The following is a 23,818-nucleotide window of genomic DNA, read 5'->3' as shown; positions in this document are numbered from 1 at the left end:
AAGAAAGTCCATTTCATGCAGTCTTTAAGATGTATATATAAAAAGAAAATACATGAGTATCAGGTGAAAATCTTTTCCTCGTGTCAGAATTTCTGGTTTCTTCTGGTGGACAGAAACAAGCCCGGAAAAAAAAAAACAGGTAGACGTAGAGGTCGACTGTTTTGTCATTTTCTCTGTTAACACCATTAAAAAAATGGTTCTGGATTGATACTGCATGTACTTTTTATTAATAAAAAATAAGAAAGAGCAACAACAAAAAAGTCATTTTAACTCGGGCTGAATAATATACTGTTATCATATTGTTATCTAGATGTGAACATGTGAGATATTAATATCTTACAGGGCAACAGTGTGGTGAGCCTGAGACACTGACTGGTCTGGTCTGATCAACACAATATTTTATAAAGTAACTGCATTTTCCACATGCCATTGGTTTATTATGCTGATTTCAAATAAGTGTGAATCCATATTCATATCATGTATAGTATTGCTATGCAGATATCTGGCATAAACAGAGGTATGAAATTTTTCCCATATTGTACAAAAATATGATTTTCATGTCAAATTCATTACTGTCATTTTCTGTTATCACTGCATAAAACCTGTCCAAAAACTCGTTCTTTATCTGTATTGCATATGCTACTTTTTATTTATTAATGAATAAGAAAATTAGAAGTAGCAAAAAAAAAAAAAAAAAAAAAAAATGTAACCACGAGAAAACAGTTTCCATGTCTGTTATGACGTCTTTCGACTGAACAAAACCTCTTGGACTTTGGACAAACCGGTGAAAACAGAATCTGTGGTGGCAGATTTTCACAGAGAGTTTCAGTCTGAGGAGACGAACGCCGTCCGAGTTCAGCTCAGCAGGAGGAGCGTCTCGGCCTCGGCCTGGGCCGGGTCTCGGTCCCGGCAGAGTCAGGTTCTGTGGAGAGTCTCTGGGAGCTCCTCCTCTCAGGTTTCTGTGACACCAACACAGACGTTTCCTGTGTCACATCCTCGCCTCCTCAGTCCTGCCCCTTTTTTCTCTTCTTCTTACTCTTCCTCCGCACACCTTCCTCCTCCTCCTCCTCCTCCTCCTCTCCTGTGAGTTTTCTCTTTGGCTCCCCACGCTCCTCCACTCGCTCCATGGCGTCCCAAACCTCGTCCTCCTCCTCCTCCTCCTCCTTCACCTCCTTCTTCTCCCCCTCCTCTGCCGCCTCTCCCTCCTCCAGGTCGCGGCTGGCCAGCAGGAGGCAGTTCAGTCTGGACTTCAGGTAAACTTTGTGCAGCAGCGTGCGGTCCTCCAGGCTGTGGATCCTCAGGAAGCGGTCCAGGCCGCAGGACGCCACCACGGGCCGGGAGGCGTGGCACTGCAGCGCCCTCACGCCGCCTGACAGCCCCTTCAGGCAGCCGCGCACCAGGCCCTTCCTGAGGTCCAGCAGGGCGAGCTGGCCATGCGTGTTGCCCACCACCACGCTGGTGCCGCCGGGCACTAGGGCCAGCGCCGTGAGCGGGACCTCGCCGTACTGCGCCTCCAGGACGGGACGGCGCTGGGGGGACGCCGGGTCATACACACGGACCTGACAGAGGACAGACAGACACACAGAGGGTGAGACAGGCTGGCACAAGCTGAATAAAAACCAGGCAGGAGAGAGGAAAATGAAGCTTTTTGTTTCTTTTTTAAAATGTATAACTGATTCACAGTCTCAATGGCCTCCAGGGGGCGCTGTCATTCATCTGCAGTTAAATGCATGTTGAACTTGAAAATAACCTGCTACACAGCGGATCACGTGGATTTGAAATAAACGTCTTGGAATGAAAAAAAGTGGTGTGTGGATCATGGCGACAGATGGAAGGAGAAATGTGTTCAGAGGTTACAGCGCCACCATCTGACTTCTCCTGAAAACACTCGAGTTCTAAAAAAAAAAAAAATATTTTCCAAGACATGTATTTCAAATCTACATGATCCACTGTGTAAATCAGACAGCTTCAGAGCTGCTGGATGTTTATTTTTCCACTGTGACAGAGGCAGGCTAATGACTCCCACAGACTTCAAGTCTTTATGCTAAGCTAACAGGAAATGCTACTCATAGGAACTGAGCCACTGGACATACAGAGGAGAAGATGCTGTCCATCATCTGGTCTCAGTCTGGGACAGTCGGGAAAATGTTTCTGTCAACCTGTTCTGGACTCAGAACATTCAGAAGAGACTGAACATGCAGTAAAAAAATAATAAGATCTCTAATGTACGTGTGTATTAAAGAGGTTGTGCAGCTTAAAGAGGAGGGCACACCACTTTGTTTACTAATGTCAAGAACAGGGAGGCCAGTTTCATGTGCAGTTAATGAAACACTTTTAAATGACAACTGAATCCAGTGTTTTGGTATCAAATGTACACAAAAACAAACAATGGAGGGAATCTCAGTTTAAGGTTAAGTGAATGCGCGCTGCTAAAAGTCATATTCTTTGCCAAATAATATTTTTTTAGTGGTGTGTCACCTTGTATTGTGCCATTTAAAATATGCCGAATTGAGGACGAGATCCTAAACATTCACAAAATGCTGTAAAGTTGTTTTGTGAGCCGTGCTGACACTTGAGCAGCGAGGAGATTTTAAAGTGCCTTGTTTCTTAAGGAGGCCTGACGCCGTGCTCTCCGGACAGGCCGGGCCGGGCCACAGGGGCTCCGCTGTGTCCGTGCTGCTGTAGGTGTGACGCACACACTGACCTCGTGGTGTCCCGTGCAGGTGACCACCTTGTCGGATCCCGGGATGAAGGCCATGTCCCGGACCCACTCCGGCCTGCGGAGGTCCAGAAAGTCATTCCGCACATTCTTGGCCGCGAACACGGGCTGCTCCGGCCGCTGCAGGTCCCAGATCCTGAGGCCGTTCTCCTTCCCTCCGGTGGCGACCCTGTGCCGGTGCTCGGGGCTCTGCCGCATCCGCCACACGCTCTTCCCAGCGTCCACCTCCAACACGTGCACGCTGCTCTCCTCCTTCCACACGCGCAGCTTGCCGCTCTCCACGCACGTAACCAGCGCGCCGTCCGCCACCGCGAGCCCGGTGAAGGCGCCGTCCTCGGCGGGGTCCCCGCAGCTGCGGCTCTCGGTGAAGAGCCCCTTCTCGGTGCTGAAGGTCTTCACGGTGCCGTTCACCGAGCCGACCAGCAGCTCGCTCTCCGCCGGGTCCGCCCAGCACAGGGCCCGCACCTCCTGGTCGCGGCTCAGGCTGCTCACCTGGCAGAAGTTGAAGGCCTGTTTCCGTGACAGACTGACGCCCTTCAGGATGCCCGTCTCCGAGCCCAGCCACACCGAGCACAGCCGGCTCCTGTCCGCCATGCCGCCAGCACACACCAGAAAACACACCAGAAAACACACCGGACTCACCACGATGGATAAACACGCGTCTGTTACGGGACAGCGTCGCGTGCTATAGACGTCACAGTGTAGCAGGAAACGCTGGCTGTGTCCGAAATCACTCACTCACTCACTACTCCCTACTCCCTATATAGGGAATTCAGTGTAGTGACTATACAGTGACTCAATAGTGGACCGTTTCGGACACTACTTCGCCCGTTGTTCGGCGCCGTTCCGCAATGCATGACGGGATATATTGCCTGGTTAGTGACCATCGGATGTCCACTACATTTTGCGGTGGATTGTGGGATACATCTAGTGGACTATATAGTGAACATAAATAATCACTAGACATTCGGACACCCCTACAAAATGGCGTAATCACTATATAGTGCACTATATAGTGATTAGTGCACTATATAGTGATTAGGGAGTGATTTCGGACACAGCCGCTGACTTTTTTTTTATTTCAATGAGCAGCACCCAAACATCTGTAGCGCAGTGTCTATAAAGTAGTACGAAGCTATGTCACATTCACTTACAGACATAATGATGATGATGATGTCTATAATGCCAGTAAATACTATTTATAATATTGTTATATTATAATTATTTATAATGACTTATCATGTTATTTATCGTTAAAAACAATCCTCCCAGCTGTAGACAACAGACGCTGTTTTTGTGATTGTGAGGGAGGAAACTGTTGGACTTGTCTGTGCTGATGGTTTTACTTCTCTTTGGTTTGACTACAGGATAATTTCTCAAAAAAAAAAAAAAAAAAAAAAAAAAAAAAGAAGAAGAAGAAGAAGAAAAAATAGATAAACATCTCATGCTCATAAAGCCTGATATATTACTCATGATCTAGCAGTGATCCCACTGTTTCGGCAGATGAATCTAATGTAATTCATTTGATTATTATTTTTGGCTAGCTATTATATCCATAAAATCATTTGACTTATTTTATATATCTATATATTTTCTGATTAAAAACACATTTCACCACTGTTGCATATTTAAAAACTCAGAAATCACAAATTGGCAAAAAGTATTAAATTACTTACACATTTCAAATTTACTCCAAATAATAAGCAGACCCTAAAGCTTTGTTTGTTTGTTTGTGTGTTTGTTTGTTTGTTTTCCCTACATTTTGTTTTTGTGCTAATTGTAATTTATTTTTATATAAATCTTATTCTTAAGTGTATTTACAGACTACTGTCTAATTGGAAAATGTATATGACATGAATATTTGACGTATATGACCTGAATTTAATCAAATAAAGGAGAGAAAACAACAACAACAATCGTCAATTTGACCCCTGACGTCAGTGCGGCGCGACTTGACCGCCGCACATGCGTATATGACGAAAACGACACCATTTTGATGAGCATCCACAGGGCTAACAGCAGCTAGCTCAGTCAACACAGCGACACTTTAGTCCGGTTTTTTTGTTGTTTTTCGGAGCTTTACTCTGAAGGCTCGGCGGGCCGGGGCGCACAGGCCGGCGGGTTCGGGCGCTGAAGCTTCTTTCGTCTGAGAAATGGACGGAGAAGAAGACGACTTCATGTCCGGCAGCCACTCCGGTAGGAAACTGTTTGTTCCGGCTTTGTCTCCCTGCCGGGCCGCTCGGTCCGGATCACACGGCGGGCTGATCGATAACACGACGATAACCTGGCTGATCGATGCGGGGCAGCGGGCTGCGATTCCGGGGCTACAGCCGCCGCTTCTGCTTCATTTAATATCTGATTAATAACTGATCAACTCGGCTGAATGTCATCGATATGTCCAAACCAGTCCTGCCGAACCCTCTCAGCCCTCCTGCTGCTGGTTTTCAGCAGGTTGATTTAGTTTTTCTTCAGAAATTGGAGAAAAGTTTGAAGAAAGTAGTGCAAAAACAAAAACAAGGAAATCACGTGAAATGAAACAAACACCCCAGAGAAAGACCTGAACATTAGCCAAAGAAGAAAGAGTGGTACTTTAACATAATGTAGATTGTATAGTTAGAATAATAAAAAATAAAGTTTTCTGAACCTTTTGCCTTGTCCACCCGTCCTTATTTCATAAAGCTAACTTCTCGGCTTCTTTTCTGTAATCTTTTACTCGTTTCTTGTAAAATTTGGTGTTATTTCTTACTTGATCATTTATGATACTTGAGCCCTTTTCTCTCATGTTTCTGCAAGCCATCAAGTCACTTTGATCCGGTTTCAAAGCCCTTTCATGTGCATTTAAAGGAGTACTTTTGAAGGAACAATTCAGGCAAAAGACTCTGTTTCTCAAATCCCCAGACTGAGACCAGATGTTGGACACCATTTCCATCCAGTGGTTCAGTTCCTATGGGTGGCATTTCCTGTTAGCTTAGCACAAAGACTTGAAGTCTATAGGAGTCGTTAGCCTGGCTCTGTCAAAGTGAAACAGTAAGCAGCTCTGAAGCTGCCTGATCTACACAGCCGATCGGTGCGGTACAAATTAACTTCTTATGAAACCACTTAAAAAAATCCACATAATTCGCTGTGTAAAGGTCTTTAAATGTCTCCCATAAATCTGCAAAAAAAACCGTTAAAGCTCAGGTCTGTCATCTTGTTTCCTCGGCAGACGATGGTGGCGGCACTCCGGTCCAGGACGAACATCCCGGCTCAGACGGCGAGGAGGAGATGCGGAGCGACAAGCACCAGTCTGAGGTGAGGTCACTTCCTGCTCGCTTCAACAGGAAGTAGTGGAGTCCAGTTGTGAGTCGGGAGAAACCCCCACGTTGGTCCTCGTAGAATCGTCATCTAGCGTGTGTTTTGGTATTTGAACGTGGAGGTCAGCCCAGTTGCCTCATTTTCTGACTGGATGATCACGGCTCTCACTGGGCTGACCTCGCCCTTTTCACTTCCACAACTCTTAACAATGTTGGGCAGCTCGGCTGTGAGATGTGACGTAAATCTCATAACGATATAAATCACGATAAAGCACATTCTCTGCAAGTTACATGAAGAAGTAGTTTATATGAAATCACCACATGGAGAGTCCTATTTCTAATTACATCTTGAATTATAAACTCGACAAGTAAACACAGCTGATGGATGGGAACTCCCTTCATCCTGGAGAGAAATTCAGCTGTGGAAGCACTAAGCAACATGGGAAACATTAAACAGCATAAATAAATGGAAGAATATCTGCCCTTTGGCCAGAACAGTGAACATTTATGAAGTCTGTCGAGTCGGCTGCAGTTCCACAAGTGTTCTACTTGGAGGGCAGTTTGGCTTTAATTGATCCTCACCGTTCCAGCCCTTTACTTAGACCCATTTAGTGGCAGCACAGGGGATTTAAAGGTCAACAGTAGAAGCCAAGTAGAAGAAGTGAACATCACCCAAGAGCTGGGAACCTGAAGATCAATTTGAGATGCAGCTCAGCTCTCTGTGTCAAGTTATTCTAGTCATAAATCTGACATAAACATTGTGTTTTGGTTAGGCGCCTATTCCGTTTTTTTATTTAGAGTGTATAAGGGTTAAAACGTTACGATGGTAGTAAAGTATGAAGCCGTTCCCATGTTCAGTTATGTGTGTCATGTTGTTGCAGTAATTTTGGGTTGCACAGATTTAGTGCAGAATTGAACCATTTTTCACCACTGGAGAGCAAATAAAAATGGTCAAAATCCCACATTAGGACACCAAGACCTTGAGGAACACCACAGAAAAATGAATGCTTTGATTTGGTGTCAAAAACTTTTGACATTCGGAGATTTCTCTAAGAACTGCATTTTTTATTGATTGGATGTTGAGCGTCCTGTTGTGTAAATGTGTCAGAAACTGGCCCTTATTGTCAGTCTAGCTGGAGAAGCAGAGCTCCTCTGAACGACCTCGCTCTCTAGTTTGTGTCTGTAAAGTTTGATGAGGCTGTGATTCTCCTAGAGGTCACTAGAGGTCATTTTATACAGTGACGTCCAGTTTGACAAAATGCTCTGCCTGCAGTGAACTGGCTGCTATGAGGGTGAACATCATCACACATGAATCAAATGTGGCTCATTGAATCCACAAGAGTCTCAGCTTTCCAGTCAAAGCCAACTGATGCAGCTCCAAGACTGTTTAGGCCCCAGTCTGCACACACACACCATTTTACAACAGGCCACAAGAACACATGTGGACTGCACGGTTTGTGGCCCAAACTGCATGGGATTAGCAGAAGGTGGGCATGTCTGCAAAGGGGAGAGCCGTGGCTGCCCAGAGAACCCATTTTCATTCACACAGCTGGAGGTCAGAGGTCAAGGGATCCATTTGAAAATGATCCTGCCAGTTTTCCCCCTGACCAAAATTTAGCCAAACTTTGCAGCCACGTTTAGCCTGTTTGCTGACAAGATAGCATGACATGTTTGGTACCGATGGACCAGTGGAATTAGGTCTCTTCAGCCTCTCAAAGACAGTATGTCACCAGGGCCGCAGGAACATTAAGGGGTTAACAAGGACCAAAGCCTGAAGCTGGAGTTCTCAAAGTGAACCTCAAACCTTCTGTCTGAAGCGAACCTGAACCAAACTGCTTTAGCTGCTAACCTTTTCATGTGACCAGCAACTGGAAATGTCACATTCCTGCTGCTGACGGGACACCAGGTCATTTGTCCTGGGCCCCGGGTCAAGGGAGGGCCCGGAGTGGCCCTCTAACCTTTAAATAGTCTGCTGGTGGGTGGGGTGTCTTCAGTCCCGTCAGTATCATGGAGGCTCATTTTCACTGGTCTGCATCATTCCCTAAAATATGGTTTCAAACCGACAAAAAGTTCAGTCTAGAGCTGCAACTAACAATTACCTTGATAATCGGTTAATCTGTGGATTATTTTCCTGACTAATTCATTCATAAAATGGTGAAAAATGTTGATCAGTTTCCCACACGCCAAGGTGACGTCCTCAGGTGTCTTTTGTCCACAGCCCAAAGATATTTGGTTTACTGTCAGAGACTAAATATTAAGACTATTGAGACTAAATAGAACAAAATATTCACATCTGAGAGGCTGGAACGGGGAATTTGGAAATTTTACTCTTTTAAAAATGTCTCAAAACAATTAACCGATTTAAAAAAAAAAAAAAAAAAAAAAAAAAAAGGTGATTAATTTAATATCTTGCAACAAAGATGGTAAGATACAGCCGAGATGCTACTCTCTCTCCTGTAGTGAGAGACCATTTTAAATCAGACTTCACTGTCTGCTGGCTTAATTCTGTGTCTCTTGTCCATCTTATTGTGAAAAACAGACGTAGAGGAATGTGAAAGATCCTGCTGGTGGCTGTTTCACTTCCTGTTGAGCACAAACCTGCAGCCTTGGTCGGCATGACGACAGGTTGTCTGATGCCAGGTTGATGATGCCAGGCAAATACTCTGCAGTGTGTGTGTCGCATGGTGTGTGTTTGCCTTAATCCAAGAGGTTAAAATCAAGCCGCGTCAGATTATCACTGGCTGATGTAATTATGTGAATCTCAGTGTTTGAAAAATAAAAAAGGGTGACTTGTTGGCTCGTCTGTGTGATCTCTGAGTGATGTCGTGTTGTGCTGATCCAGTCTGAACCTGTTTCCCAACAGGAGGAGGGCAGTGACGGCGAGGAGGCCTCCCGCCGCATGGACACCAACGGGACGGCCAGTGGCTCAGACAACGAAGGCCGGCGAGGGGCCGACAGCGACTCGGAGGGCGACGCTCCCCGCCGCCGTGATGACGACAGCGACTCTGAGCCGGAAGCCCCGAGGCCGGCGGACAGCGACGACGACTCTCCGGCCAAACGCAGGATGAGCGGCTCTGACGAGGAGGAGTCGCCGGAGAAGCGCAGGATGAGCGAGGAGTCGTCACCGGTCAAACACAGCGCCTCCGACAACGAGGAGGAGGCATCGTCGCCTGCCAAGCGCAGGGGCAGCACCTCGGACATGGAGGAGGGGGAGGGGCAGGCGGGGCCCAGGGCGGCCGCCGACAGCGACTCAGAGAATGAGGACGCCAAGCCACGGCCGGCGGCGTCCCCGAGCCGGCGGTCTGACGCCGACAGTGACTCTGACACAGAGACGACTGCCAAACGCAAGGCAGCTCAGATAGACTCTGACGAAGAGGAGGATGCTGGGAAACAGAAGGAGGAGGCGGGAGGAGGGGGGAAGTGGAAGGCGGTGATGCAGTCAGACAGTGAGGAGGAGGAGGGAGGGAGGACGAAGGCTGCGCTAGGAAGCGACGGCGAGGAGGAGCGGAGGGAGCAGAAGGCTGACAGCGACGATGACGACGACAAGCCAGGTACTGACCTGAGATCAGCTCAGCCGTGTGGTGGTTATCAGGCTCACGCTGACATCCAGCCGCCTGGAGCAGCTGTTACACACAGCAGCACAGTGGCAAAAATACACTGCATGCCTTTTTTAAATTTAATTCTTTCAAATATTAGTCTGAACAGACATGGATGGGAACTACAGCTTGACCAGGCGGTGGTTCTCAGATGAAAACAATAGGCCCAATTGTGACCCGAGACCTGCTATTTTTTTATTATTATTGTTGTTATTGTTGTTGTTGTTATTATTATTATTATTATTATTATTATTATTATTATTGTTGTTATTATTATTTAATTCCCAAACAGGCCAAATTTGAGCGTTTGAATGCCATCAGACGAGACCTTCAGTCACCGATGTGTTCTTGAATTTGATGTTTAGTGTGTGAGAGTCGTGGCTGAGGCTCTTTAAGGAGCCGGGTTACTTCAGGTTACCGCTCATGAATAAAATGAAAAACAACCAAACAAACAAAAAGGAGAGTAAAAGGCCTGTAAAAGTCATCGGTTTGACTCAAGGTTTGTCGTTCATTGATATAACTTGAAAAATGATCAGCATTCATGTGGTTGAAATCTCATGCTGGAGCTGAGACCTTCAAATACACACTCGCATTCTCAAACATCTGTTGTGTGTGTGTGTGTTTTAATCATAATCTTGCTGTGTGTGTGTGTGTGTGCGCGCAGTGAAGAGGAAGAAGGCCATCCTGTCAGACAGTGAGGATGAAGATGAGGAGAAGGCCGACAGACCAGGTAAGACCTTCTGTCGTCATCGATCGCATAACGGAATCATCTCAAACATGCGATGATGCGTTTTCTGGGTTTTTGGCACACTTCCTCATTTATGTGTCCTCATTTATTGACGTCAGTGAACGGTGAATATGAATTGTGGGTGATGGGTTTTAATTCGTCAGTGAACACGGTGGTGGGAACTGCAGTTGGTCACTCCAGTGAATGAAATCAAAATACTGGTATCAGCATGAAAAGCAAATTTCTACAGAGGAGTACCACGGCCACTGTAGGGGTGAAACGTTATGGAGCCAGGAGAGGGAGGGGAATATAAATAAATATAAATAAACGTACATTTGAAAATAAAAAACTAGAAAATTCTGAGTTTATAAATTTATGAATGAAATGTGTCACAGCAACGTCTCTTCAGAGTCCAGATGCTGAGGAGAACAGAAGGCTAACCCCCAGCACTAAATTTGATACCATCCATATTGATTCCTCTTGAGATCTTAATATCACAGATGTTCATATTTAGATAACGACGTGTCATTACTTGTGATCAGCGTCTTCATCATGTGCCTGGTTTCCCTCTGCAGTGAAGAGGAGCCGGGCAGTGTCGGACGACGACAACTCGGACAGCGACGGCGGCTCGGACGGTCCCGATAAGAGCATGGCCGCCAAGCTGAGGGAGCTGGGCTCCGCCAGCGAGGACGACGAGGAGGAGGAGAGGAGGAAGGCCGCAGCCGGGAAGAAGGACGAGAAGACGTTGTTTGGCAGCGACAGCGACTCAGGCGACGATGAGGAGGAGTGAGTTCTGTCAGAGCAGTTTAACCGAACCGGCTCACTGCCTTGTGAGGCTTTTGTCAGCACGCTAGCTAACTGTCTTTCCCCAGATGAGCAGAACTCCAGAGTCTGGAGGGCTCAGAGAGAGGCTGTCAGTGAGAGTTTCTGTCAGCCTGCAGACTCATGGTTCACTTCTCTGTTTCCCAGGAAAATGATTGCAGACATCTTTGGAGAATCAGGAGACGAAGAGGAAGAGGAGTTCACGGTGAGTTGGAATTAAAAACGTCTTCCACCTGTCCTTATTTTATGATCCGGTCAGATCTGGAGACTCTGGATCGGCCAACTTCCATCTGTCCGTCACACACAACACGACTGACACGCTGGTGAGAATTAAACAAAACTTCAGGGAACAATTTGTTTCATTTCGAGGGCAAACTTGGGGAAAATGTCCAGAAACCTGGATTAATAAATACCATATTTCAAATGATGTTACAGGAAACTGTTAACTGTGAAGTTGCTCATTGCCCTTTCTCCCACGTTCTTGAAAGAAATCACATGGATCCTCTGGGGGTTTAAAGGGTTAATTTTGGGAGGTGGTCTCCTCCTGCAGGGCTTCAACCAGGAGGAGCTGGAGGGCGAGAAGGAGCAGTCGAAGGAGCAGAGGCAACAGGCGGAGGAGGAGTCCGACTCCGACGAGGGCATTGACCGCAGCGGCAAAGAGTACGCAGCCACACACACTCCAGCACGGTTTATATGGAGACACACACACACAGAGTCTGATGTAACTATCAGAGGCCCTGTCTCCACCTGGTATTAAAATGTGTCTTTGGGTCTTTCTCTCTGCCTCTGATTTGTGTATTTTAAAGAAAAAGAAAACTAAACCCAGATGTGATCACAAATCATTATTATATTGCTTTCCTTGTTATGAAAATAATTCTGTCCCCTACATATTTTTACATACAGACGTCACAAACAACAAATGACATGAACCAAACCGTAAATCTGTGTGTGTGTGTGTCTGTGCAGCATGAGCTTCATGTCCGACTTTGACATCATGCTGGCTCGTAAGAAAGCGCAGAGCGGCCGGAGGAGGAGGAACCGAGACGGAGGCACGTTCATCAGCGACGCCGACGACGTCGTCAGCGCCATGATCGTCAAGATGAACGAGGCGGCAGAGGTCGGAGCCCCGCCCCCTTCCTGTTTAGAACAAAAACCCAGCTGGCGCGTGCGTTCAGACCGCGGTCCTGACTTCCTGTTGTGTTTGCCTTTAGGAGGACCGAACCCTGAACAGCCAGAAGAAGCCGGCGCTGAAGAAGCTCAGTCTGCTGTCCACGGTGGTGATGCACCTCAAGAAGTAACTCTCACTTCTGTTTCCCTTTTATCACCTCAGGCCACAACTCGCCATCTTACTCACCTGCACATATCACATTTTAAACCAGGGCACCCAGAGCTCACTGCCAGGCGTCTACAGATATTGATACTTCAGGGTCGATAACAATAGCAATTATCAGTAATTAAGGACGCCAACGCCAAATTTGAAAATTGTCCTGTCCAAATTAAAAGTATGAGAAACGCCAACGCAAAGCACACCTTGCTTTGAATTAACATTTGGTAATTGTTTAATTAACGTTATGGTAGTAAAAAAATGCACCAATAAAACAGAACATTTAAAAAAAAAACAACAGAAAATTAGCTGTCTCCCTGCCAAAAAAATTGAAGAAAAGAAAATACAGCTGATCAAAATGATATATTTATAGGTCAGATCAATGATGCTGGATCAGATTTCTTTACTTACTCCGATTCCTTTCACAAACTCTTGAATCCAATAGAACTGAAATTGAAATTGTAGGCAACACACCCTTCACAACCACACAACCCTCTGTCTCTCTGTAAGAATAAATAAAATGCAAATCGACTGAAAAGGGAATGTTACGGGGCATGTTATCAGAAACATGGCCCTGCACACTCAACCGTTTGGAGTCTGACTGGTTTTCATATCGGCCATCAACAGCCAATCAAAATTACCATACAGATTATTGTGAAATTCTGAAAACCTCATTTGCAAATTTAATGTGATAAACACCGAGAGACAGACAGGACAGATTTCAGACCTGTGTCAGGGCGACACCCAGCAATCTGACCCGAGTTCAAACAAACCCGCTCTCTCAGACAGGACCTGAAGGAGACGTTCATCGACAGCGGCGTGATGTCGGCCATCAAGGAGTGGATCAGTCCTCTGCCAGACAAGAGTCTGCCTGCTCTGCGGATCAGAGAGGAGCTGCTCCGCATCCTGCAGGAGGTCAGTAAACACACCATCCTGCCACCTGCAGGAGGTCAGTAAACACACCATCCTGCCACCTGCAGGAGGTCAGTAAACACACCATCCTGCCACCTGCAGGAGGTCAGTAAACACACCATCCTGCCACATGCAGGAGGTCTGTAAACGCACCGTCCTGCCGCATGCCGGAGGTCTGTAAACGCACCGTCCTGCCGCATTCAGGAGGTCAGTAAACGCACCTTCCTGCCACATGCAGGAGGTCAGTAAACGCACGGTCCTGCCGCATGCAGGAGGTCAGTAAACGCACGGTCCTGCCGCATGCAGGAGGTCAGTAAACGCACCGTCCTGCCATATGCAGGAGGTCAGTAAACGCACCGTCCTGCCATATGCAGGAGGTCAGTAAACGCACCGTCCTGCCGCATGCAGGAAGTCAGTAAACGCACCGTCCTGCCATATGCAGGAGGTCAGTAAACGCACCGTCCTGCCATATGCAGGAGGTCAGTAAACGCACCGTCCTGCCACCTGCAGGAGGTCAGTAAACACACTGTCCTGTCATCATAATTTTCATTTTCACTGAAAATGATTGATATGAGGTGATATCGTTCTGCCTGTTTTAACATAGTGTCTCTCTCTCTCTCTCTCTCTGTGTGTGTGTGTCTGTGTGTCTGTGTGTGTCTGTGTGTGTCTGTGTGTCTGTGTGTGTGTGTGTGTGTGTGTGTGTGTGTTGGCCTTGCAGCTGCCCAGTGTGAGTCAGGAGACTCTGAAGCACAGCGGGATCGGCCGGGCCGTCATGTTCCTGTACAAACACCCCAAAGAGTCTCGCTCCAACAAAGACCTGGCCCTCAAACTCATCAGTAAGACGCTCTAACTCGGACTCTTTTAAGTCGAAAAGGAAAGAATTTAAGCAAATACAAGTTTTCATAATTATAATGTCGCTTTGTTGTTCAGTCAGCAGTAAAAGGGCAGTAATGGTTGCTGTGGCTTTATTCATGTGTAATGCGTTGTTTCTTTTAGTCAAATGTCAGAAAGTGTTCAGATGAACACGTTGCAGGCGTTGATCTCCTCTCCTGTGTGCAGATGAGTGGTCACGGCCGATCTTTGGCCTGACGTCAAACTACAAAGGAATGACCCGAGAGGAGCGGCAGCAGAGAGACCTGGACCAGCAGATGCCTCAGAGACGACGGCTCAGGTATGAGACCCTGACCCCGACTCGTGAAGATTTATTGATCCATACAGAAGAGCTTCTACTCAGCGATAATCTGCCTTATCAATTAACTGATAGTCCTGGAAAAGTCGTCAAATATGACTTTTGTCTTCACTTGGTCTTGTCTCATTTTGTAAACATGAAACCTTTTATTATTTTTTTTTTCTTTGATTCTTTTTTTCATTTTATTCTTTTGAGATGTTAGCCAACACAGTGTGATACAATAACTATAAACAGTAAAGAGAATAAAGAGAGAATAAAAGAAAATAAGAAAGAGGGGGGGTAAACAGTTATGAGTAAATAAAATAAGCAATAAGAAGAAGAAGAAATACAATAACAAAGAAGAAAAAATGACCTTCAGACTAATGGGGCTGATGACTGAAGCTGCACACGGTGTTTTCTTTTTAAAACTGATAATGAACAAATGAGTAAATGAAAGAAAAACATTTATTTTTAAAGGTGCTATACCAATAAAGTTTATTTTGATTTTGAAGGTTCATTATAACCTGAATGATTTCACCCCAGTCCTAAACCAATCACGTCACTTCACTCATTCATTTTTTTTTATTACAAAGAAACCCAACAAATTCACTTTTTTTTTTACAAGCAATAAATAAACTAACAGGAAAATGTGAATTTGTGGAGGTTTCCCCGTGCAACACTGCGTGAAATGTCTAGTTATCACCATTACATGATATACTAATATAATGTACATCTCTACCTTCAGTTATCACCACCATCATGTTTGCCTTTCTCTCTGTCTGTTAAGCTCTTCCTCTCTCTTCCCTCCATCCTGTCATCATACCTGCTGTCATTTTGACTCCCTCACCTGCTGCAGCTCCTTCACTTTCCCTCTTTGCTTCCTTCACCTCCCAGTCAGCCTCCGAAGGTGCAGAGGCCTGAGGAAACTGACGTCTTCTCCCCTCCGATCAGGTTCAGATAAAACAAACCGCATGGTGTCGCCTTGACTGCCTCGCTCTTTAACAGTCCTCAGTGTTTGGCTGAAAGACACAATCCTGAATCCACTGCAGACAGACTGTGGTGGCTTGTTGGGTTTTTTTTTTTTTTGTGTGTGTGTGTGTGCGCGTGTGTGTGTGTTCGGTCTGAAAGAGTTTTCTGGGAGGCGAGGACGGCAGTGTGTGGTTGTGCATGGCAGCTAAACCGCAGGTAGACCTTTTACAGAGCAACACACATTTACAACATGCGAGGTTTGTTTCCTCTGAAGTCTGTCTGTCCTCTGACTGTCTCCATGTCCACAGTCAAGCTCTTTGCACACCGAGCCCGCATGTTTCCTCCAAAACCGTTGCACGTTTAAAAAGAAAGACGACCTCACGTTGTGTTGAGCACGTTTACACGCCGACTCCGACACTTTAGCCCGTCACAATTTTCAGAACAGGTTCAATTTTCTGTTTTTAATAAACTGATAATAAACTGAACAATGACAGACTCTGCTGGCTCCTCAGTGGGGCTGTCCCGCCCAGTTTCCAGCTGCTGATCGTTCAGAAAATCCCTATGGGCCAGACAGGGCTGACCCAGCTCTGAGGCGGAGCTAAGGCTAGTGGGCGTGGCTTACCTGGTGGTGGGTGGGGTGACGGTGCAGCTGATCAGCACAGATGTCAGTGCAGCAGCTCGCTTTGTGGCAGAAAAGTAACAGGAAAGAAAAACAGAACAAGCAGCCGTCCTGGTCAAATGAAGACATCAGGACTCTGCTCGCTGTCTGGACAGAGGACAATGTCCAACGCCAAATCAACGCTGTTTGACCAAATGAGGACGTTATGTGATATACAGTGAGAGAGCTGGCAGCGGTGGGGATCCAACACACAACAGGACAGGTCCACTAAAAACTGAAAATACTGAGGTGTCGACACACAAAGTGGCGTCCAGAGGAACTGAAACCCCTCGGTCTTTAGCTCTGCAGGAGTTAGTCGGTGCTGGGTCTGCGGACTTTAACCGCTCACTTCCTACTTCCTGCTGGCTGCATGGACGGGACCAGACCGCGGAGCGATCGGCACCACAGTGGAAAGGGCTCTGCAGAAAAATGTGCTGAACAGACTGATCCCAGGACAGCTGTTGGTCTGAATCTGCTCCATGTGTTGCGGCTGAAACTGAAATGAGACCCTTCGGTTTCTGTGGTGATCATCTGGTGCCACTTTTCCCAGGATTCCAGTTTGGGTCTGGCCCGTTGACCTCCTCGCTGCTCCTCACACCTTCTCAAGATTGGATGCAACCAGTGTTTGAATTTTGGCAAATGCTAAAATGATAAAACGCTTCAGACTCAGTGGGCAAGGTTTCCTTGCGTGACCGTTTGCGGACAGATTTTTAACAAGAATGCTCAGGAAAAATACAGACTCGGTGTGCAAAAGCCTTCACTGTCACTAAACTGTCACTAAACTCTGTCTCTGTCCCCTTCCTGACGCTGGCATCACACATGATGAGCCTCCCATCATGCACCTCCCTCCTGATGTAACACACATGCAGCTGTCACTAGAGATGGGACAGAAGCAAGATGTCTCATTCGTTGGCTTCCTTTTTTGTTAACTCTGGGGGGAGTTTCATTGAGTCGTTATTTCTTGAAAATGCTTTGTTTTAGTTTTGTGTCAGTGTTAGGGTTAAGGTTAGGAAAAATATTGAGTTCTAAAAATTCAACGAAACATCAAACCATTTATAAAAACAAAAAGTCTTCACTGAGAACACATGAACAACCAAATAAACTGACAGACAAAAATTAAAGACATTTTCTCTCTCTGTATATATATATTTTTAATTTGTTTTGTGTGTTTACAAAACTATCTCAGTTAATCTTTTTTGTTGTTAAGATTTGTTTTCATTTTTATTTCAGTGAACAAAAATGATTTTTTCACACTTGAGTTTTCATTATTTAGTAATAATTTTATTATTTTTCATTTTATAATAAAGATAATAGCCCTTCCCTTAATCGAGATTTTGTTAAACATAAATTTACAGTCAAATCAATTAGGTTAGTTTAATTTAGTTTAATTTATCTCTCATCTTTATATGCTTATTTGCGTCATGTGTCTGATGGTTGTGAAGTTAGTTTGCAGTAAACATGATGAAAATGCCAGCGGGGCGATGAGACGGCGGGGAGGAGGGGCCTGCTGCTGGATTACACACCAGATTACACACCAGAGCAGAATTATCACAGAATAAATGACATCACAAGTTTCATACGAAACGAGATGCACCGAGACAAAACTTACGTACGCTCCTCGTACAAGTCGTGGAGCTGGCTGGTTAAACGTTTAGTTTCCCAGCCGGAGTGAAGCCACAGTCGGGCTTATTATGGGGTGTAATGTGAGCATGGCCAGATGCTGTGTTGTCATGGCAACTAACAGCTGTGAGCTGAGACTGTCAGTTCACTGTAGCTGTTCATGTACAACCTAAAACTAACTTGCTCTCTCGCTCTCTCTCTCTCTCTCCTCTCAGTTCGGGCGGTCAGACTCCTCGCAGAGACCTGGAGAAACAGCTGACTGGGGAAGAAAAGTAAGTTTGCCTTTTAGTGCTGAAATGATCAATCGATCGATCAGTTGGTTTGAGTCACTGATCAAGTAAAAACAAATTAATACTTGGTTTTTGGCTGCTGGTTGAATCACTTTGGACTCTGATCACTTCCCCACTTTGTTCACTTTGGCCTTATTTTCATCACTTCATGTGCACACTCATAATGGATTCATCAACAAAAGTACCTGACAGATTCATCAGAAATGCAAATAATCTTTAGCTGCAGCCTGAATTCAGTGATTCAGGTTTCTTAAACTGGATTTGGTTGAAACGTTTTGGGGAAAAAAAGGAAACAGTCCAAGCATTAATGAGGATGATGGATTAATAATGATGTGTGTTTGCTCAGGGCCCTGCGGCCTGGCGACCCCGGTTTCTGTGCCCGAGCTCGGGTGCCGATGCCGTCCAACAAGGACTACGTGGTTCGGCCCAAGTGGAACGTGGAGGTTGAGTCCAACAGGGTGAGTGACGCCCAAACACCCCACCAACAAGACCGTTCAGATTTTTTTTCTCAGAAATTTGTCATTTTAATCTCAGAAGTTATGAGTTTTTTCTCAGAATATTAGGGTCATGCTTATGGTTTGAATGCTTTTGAAATGGGATGTCTGAAATATGATGTTTGAGTGGTTAAAGTGGTTATTGATTTAAACGTTTAGTTAATTTGAAATCACACACGTAAAATCAGCATTATTGGATTTTCTAAAAGTCATGTTTGCTGCATAAAAATTTCTTTCACTTGATTTAACAGCTGCCATTTTTATTAAAAGTCAACCTCAAGGGTTTTACTGGAGATAGCCACTAGGTAATTAGATGAAATTTGGACCACTGACAGCTGCAGTTCGTGGGATGCAACAAACAAAGGGACACAAATAAAATGTGGAGAGGTGAGGAACACAGCCACCGTGCGAGTTAAACGAATGGAATGGAAGCTATGGAAAACATGAACATGGATATACTTTGCCAGTGCTTCCTGTACAAGAACATTTTTATAAAACTTTCTAATTGATCAGTAAATAAGACGTTTGTCTGCAAAAACAAAGTTACCAAGTTTGAAATTTGACTCAAACTCCAAAAACATTGAAGTTGATTGTTGATCACGGCATTCAGTGTAGCTATGAGTGAATTTTCAGGAACATCCTTGTGATGCATAAATAGTTTTGTCTTCTCTACTTAAAGTGTTTCACCCAGTGCAAAAATCCCATTTATTTCCACTGTTAGTGGGCAAAAAATGTGTATATAAAATTCAGTTCAGAAATGCATCCACATGGAGTTGACTGGAGGTCGGCTGGACGTGTTGGTAGATTCTTGGAGATCTTTGGAGTTTCACTTCTGATCCAGGAAGCTTCCTCAGCTCTGAACAGACAAACGGCAGAACTGAGAAGAGGCTTCCTGGATGAGAAGTGAAATGTCTTAAAGAATCTACCAACAGTCCAGCTGACCTCCAGTCAACTCAATGTGGTGAACCAGGACCTGGAAGACCTCGAGGTCAATTCAGAAATGCAGAATTTGCCTCAGAATTTCCTTTCAAAAAGCATCCAAAAGCGCCCAAAAAAGGCTTGTTAGGTCAAATATGATATAAACAATTAAATACTCACTACACACCAAAATATCTTTTCAAGTCACGGTCCTGATAGCAAAACCATTTCACAACTTGGGGATCTGGAGCATGAAAATGTTGAAACATCCCTGGCCTAATACACTCAGAGAGACTTACACAGAGGAATCACTGACGTAGAAAACATATGAAAGGCTCAGCTGCTGGAAACTGTCCAGGTGGGCGGAGCTGTAGCTGTCTGTCAGGAAGTGAGGTCAGCAGCTGAGCTGTGATTGGTCCTCCGTAGAGCGGCTTTAGGAAAGGCATCAGCCTGCTGGAGAAGCACAAACGGCGCTTCGCTGAGGAGAGGAAGCGGCGCCGCCTGCAGGGAGCGGTGAAGATCAGCGTGGAGGGAAACCGAATGCCCCTGTAGTGCCCGCTGCCGCCTGCAGGGGGCAGTAAGTCTCCTGCATGTGTTGGTCTGCTGTGCAGTGTGAGGTGTTGCAGGGGTGTTCAGTAACCTGGGACCTTGATTAACCTCTACGCACACACACACACACACACACACACACACACACACACACATTCCTGGTCATTTTGGGATATGGAGAATTCTGTGGCGTGGAAATGAAGTGGGAGGATTCATCCTGTGACTGCACGCTGACCCGTGGTCGTGCACCAGTCCTCAGGGACCACCTGTCCTCCAAGTTTTAGTTTCCAGCTCTACTCACACCTGATTCGGTTAAAGGCTTAATGCTGATTGGTGGAAACAGATTGACCTGAGCAGGGCATCAGAGGTTGGATGGAAAGGTTGGTTCACGGGCTACTTCCAAATAAGTCGGTAAATAACAAAGTTCAAAAATCTCACCTCAGTGCTGAAACTTGATCGTGTTGAACATATTTGTTTCTTCCAGCTATAAAACTACATGAGGCTTATTTGTTTAGAGCAGCGTATTTCAAACCAGGAAGAATTGAACTGGAAGTAAAAGTTGCAGAACAGGATGTGCTTGAAGAACAGACTGTGTCCATCATTACACAGTGTTCCAGTTTGGTTTTGTTAGGTGTTGTATTTGAAAATCCACATTTTGTAAACTTTCAACGATACCTGTAAAGTTTGATTTGAGAGCGGCACCTTCATACAAAGACATTTGTGCTGTAGACATTAAACCAATTTAGCATGTCAGTTAAAAGCTTAGCGGTTAAGTTTAAGTTTATCAGACTGCTCACTAAATGTTCCCACAAGCTTCCACAAGGGGGCGCTGGACAGGGAAATGACACCTGCGTGCTGTGTCCTGTGTCAGTAATGGATTACCAGTTACCTTCTAGTGGAAGCTTTTATGGGTGACACAGTGCTCTGAGGTGGTGGTGGGACCTGACCCACAGCAGTGCTGACCAGATACAGTGCTCTTGTAGTACCGTCTTTCACTGCTAGGGGGCAGGAAGTCATACTTGCATGACCAGTGTGGCATTGTAATTTTTTTCCCCCACCCCCATTCCTGGCAGTAGCTGGAAGTTGCTCTGAAATCTGTACCCACATCTTAACCACATTAAACGTTTGTCCAGACTCAGTAACCTCAGCCACAGCTCCTCCTGTCAGGAATACTGGGTCAGAGCTGCACGCCCGTGTCTGCTCACAGTAATACGTTTTACCTCTAATACATTATGGGATGGTGAATGCGCTCATTTCTGTAACAGAGGGCCAACCCACCCTCTGGCAGCCATGTTGGAGGTCATTTCACAAAAGTAACGTTTACAGATACTTTTCAGCAAAAGAACACAGACCCACAACGTTAAAAATCAGTCAGTAACGTTGAGTGAATTTCAACCGGAGACAATTTGTATAGTTTTTTTTGTTTTGTTTTGTTTTTACATGCTTGAACAGCTTGAATGGCGGTTTTTGTTTTTTGAATTCAGCTCTAGTTTGTGGCTGTCAAGTTTCATGAGGCTGTGATCATCCCAGAGGTCATTTTATACAGTGACTAATATTTACACTTTAATATCTAACACTGACGCTGTATTACCTTACAGTTATACAGACAGGTGGCAGCCACAGCTGGTTGAAGGCTACTTAGTGTCACTGCTGAATCCTCCTGTTCCCTCTGGGTGGCGCTGGCGCCCCCTGCATGGCTGTGGGAGAGTGTCCATGTCCTTCATCTCGCCGCCTGGCAGTAACACCCTCCTTCCTCTCTCCGCAGGGTCCGGTGAAGAAAGGGCTATCTCGCGTCGATAAGCAGATGCGTCGCTTCGCAGACATCCGCCGCCTGACGAAGACGGGTCACGCTGTCAAGATCAGCGTGGAGGGCAACCGGATGCCGCTCTGAGTTTTATCTCCTTAGGATTTATTCACTTTTTTTTTCTTTTTAATGTTTTGCTCTGCAACAATCCCACAGTTCTGCCCAGTCCTTCTCCCTCCCCTCCCCTCCCGGCTCCAGGTCCGCCTGCTGGCTCAAATCACCTGTTTTACAGTGTAAATATGTGCTGCAAATTGTTCAGTCCATTTACATACAATTTGCTCTGTTCATACAGCAACCATATTTGATTTACAAACGAGCAGGTTGGAATAAGAGAAAAGTCTGATGTACTGATAAATAATGATTGTAACTAGAGAGAGAAGATCCACTGAACTGATGGTGATCCATAATGTTAGCCAGTGTTAGCACTCAGCTACATTAGCTTTATCGCAAATCAACAAGATCTACATTAACTTCATCTCCTACCAGGTTATTAATGTTAGAAATCAATTATGTTAGCTTTATTTCCAGCTAGGCTCACGGTGTTAGCTGTGAACTTGGTTTGGAGGGAAGTCTAACGGAGCCGCCTGCTAAATTTAGCTAAAGCCGTGTAAACGATGATGATGGTGAACATTTTAACCCTTTGAAACCTGGATGGACACCAGATTCCTGCGTCCATATGACGCAAATCAAATAAGGCCGCTGTGTGAATAGAAACTCAGACTCCACAACCTTCTCACGCCAAAAGTCGTGCTGTTTGACTTGGGAAGGACATTTACTGCCTGGATTGAAAGGGACGTGAACCTGACACCTCCCTCCCTTCCCTCCCTCCCCCCTCCTGGTGTCTGGTGTGTTGGGATGTTACAGGCTGGTGGTTTTTGTCCCCGCTCTGCTCCTGTAGACGCTGTACAGAGAGCAGGAGTAACTGTGTGCGGGGCTGACTTCACACAGCCGGCAGCGCTCAGGTTCAGGTCGGATCTCGTCCCGCAGGTGTGAACAGGTGGAGGCCGCGTGCCGTCCGGCGTCTCAGGCTCCTGCCGCGTTCAGACGGTCCGGAGTTTCTCAGATCTGACTTCAGCTGTGATGTTATTTGAGTTTTTGCTGTGTGGAGGCAGCCCGTCTGTCTGCACCGCTCTGGAACAAATGATACTTTTCATAATAAAGAGGGTTCGACTCACCGCCCTGCTCTCATGACGTCATTATTTATAGTCATTTCAGCTGCTGGAGGTGCAAAGAAACCAAGAACATTTACTCAGACATTTACAGTCAAGTATTGAGATTCTTTTTTGTGACTTCATTTTTTTTTTTTTTTTTTAATTGGCTTTTCTCCCATTTGCTTTTATGATGGAGACATTACATATTATAACCACATAACAGAAATATTGCATTGACACTGTATAAAACATATACATCTATTCACTAAAGTAGTAACATGCATTATACATTTACATGAATTTAGCTTCACACAGTGAGATGCAATGAAATACAAAAATATAATTTACCCCATGCTTTACCCCCTCCTGTCCCTCCCCAGTCACCTGAGTTCTTTTAAACTATAAAATTAAAATTAGAGTTTATATTTTTTCACCTTTTTGTGTGTTTCTTTGTCTAAATTTTTTAATTTTCATGCACACATCGTTTATGCATCTTCCCCACACATCGTTTATGCATCTTCCCCAGGCAGGTTGTTGCTACTCGCACCCCTGGGTGGATTTTTAATAGGGATGAGCGAGTACACCACTATCTGTATCTGTATCTGTTCAACCATCTACATTATCTGTATCGTATCTGTACTCGGAGCAGGTAGGGCCTACAAACTAACAAACTATTTACAGAACAAGTTTTTTATAAACACAGAACATGAATATTGTGCATCAGTGAATACAACACATGCAGTAGGCAATTACGAAGTAGTAGAGAGAGAGAGTGTATATATATATATATTTATATATATATAT

The 23,818-nt window shown here is 45.4% G+C and overlaps 2 protein-coding genes across 2 annotated transcripts; one reads left to right on the top strand and one right to left on the bottom strand.

Moving 5' to 3' along the window:
• Positions 1-151: 151 nt before the first annotated feature.
• On the bottom strand, positions 152-3,519 carry wdr74 (WD repeat domain 74). The gene is made up of 2 exons (XM_030067950.1): positions 2,705-3,519; positions 152-1,559 (listed from the first exon to the last, which is right to left on the bottom strand). Exons 1-2 carry the CDS (start codon positions 3,311-3,313, stop codon positions 1,005-1,007), a joined length of 1,164 nt encoding a protein of 387 aa, XP_029923810.1. The 5' UTR covers positions 3,314-3,519; the 3' UTR covers positions 152-1,004.
• Positions 3,520-4,687: 1,168 nt separating this feature from the next.
• On the top strand, positions 4,688-23,038 carry iws1 (interacts with SUPT6H, CTD assembly factor 1). Its single transcript, XM_030067170.1, has 15 exons — positions 4,688-4,915; positions 5,925-6,010; positions 8,876-9,563; positions 10,273-10,338; positions 10,911-11,121; positions 11,305-11,362; positions 11,708-11,817; positions 12,124-12,274; positions 12,369-12,451; positions 13,267-13,396; positions 14,112-14,229; positions 14,453-14,564; positions 18,024-18,080; positions 18,445-18,556; positions 21,825-23,038. Exons 1-15 carry the CDS (start codon positions 4,873-4,875, stop codon positions 21,948-21,950), a joined length of 2,151 nt encoding a protein of 716 aa, XP_029923030.1. The 5' UTR covers positions 4,688-4,872; the 3' UTR covers positions 21,951-23,038.
• Positions 23,039-23,818: the final 780 nt, after the last annotated feature.

The sequence above is a fragment of the Myripristis murdjan genome, chromosome 13, assembly GCF_902150065.1.
Source record: "Myripristis murdjan chromosome 13, fMyrMur1.1, whole genome shotgun sequence".
Taxonomy (NCBI): domain Eukaryota; kingdom Metazoa; phylum Chordata; class Actinopteri; order Holocentriformes; family Holocentridae; genus Myripristis; species Myripristis murdjan.
This window is presented reverse-complemented; position numbering and strand designations above follow the sequence as displayed.

Excerpts from the sequence above, each read along its gene's own strand:
- wdr74 (XM_030067950.1), bottom strand. The coding sequence starts at position 3,313 with ATGGCGGACAGGAGCCGGCTGTGCTCGGTGTGGCTGGGCTCGGAGACG. Across the intron at positions 1,560-2,704 it reads CCTGCACGGGACACCACGAG|GTCCGTGTGTATGACCCGGC; the intron begins GTCAGTGTGTGC and ends GTCCTCTGTCAG.
- iws1 (XM_030067170.1), top strand. The coding sequence starts at position 4,873 with ATGGACGGAGAAGAAGACGACTTCATGTCCGGCAGCCACTCCG. Across the intron at positions 11,818-12,123 it reads ATTGACCGCAGCGGCAAAGA|CATGAGCTTCATGTCCGACT; the intron begins GTACGCAGCCAC and ends GTGTCTGTGCAG. Across the intron at positions 18,081-18,444 it reads CAGCTGACTGGGGAAGAAAA|GGCCCTGCGGCCTGGCGACC; the intron begins GTAAGTTTGCCT and ends GTGTTTGCTCAG.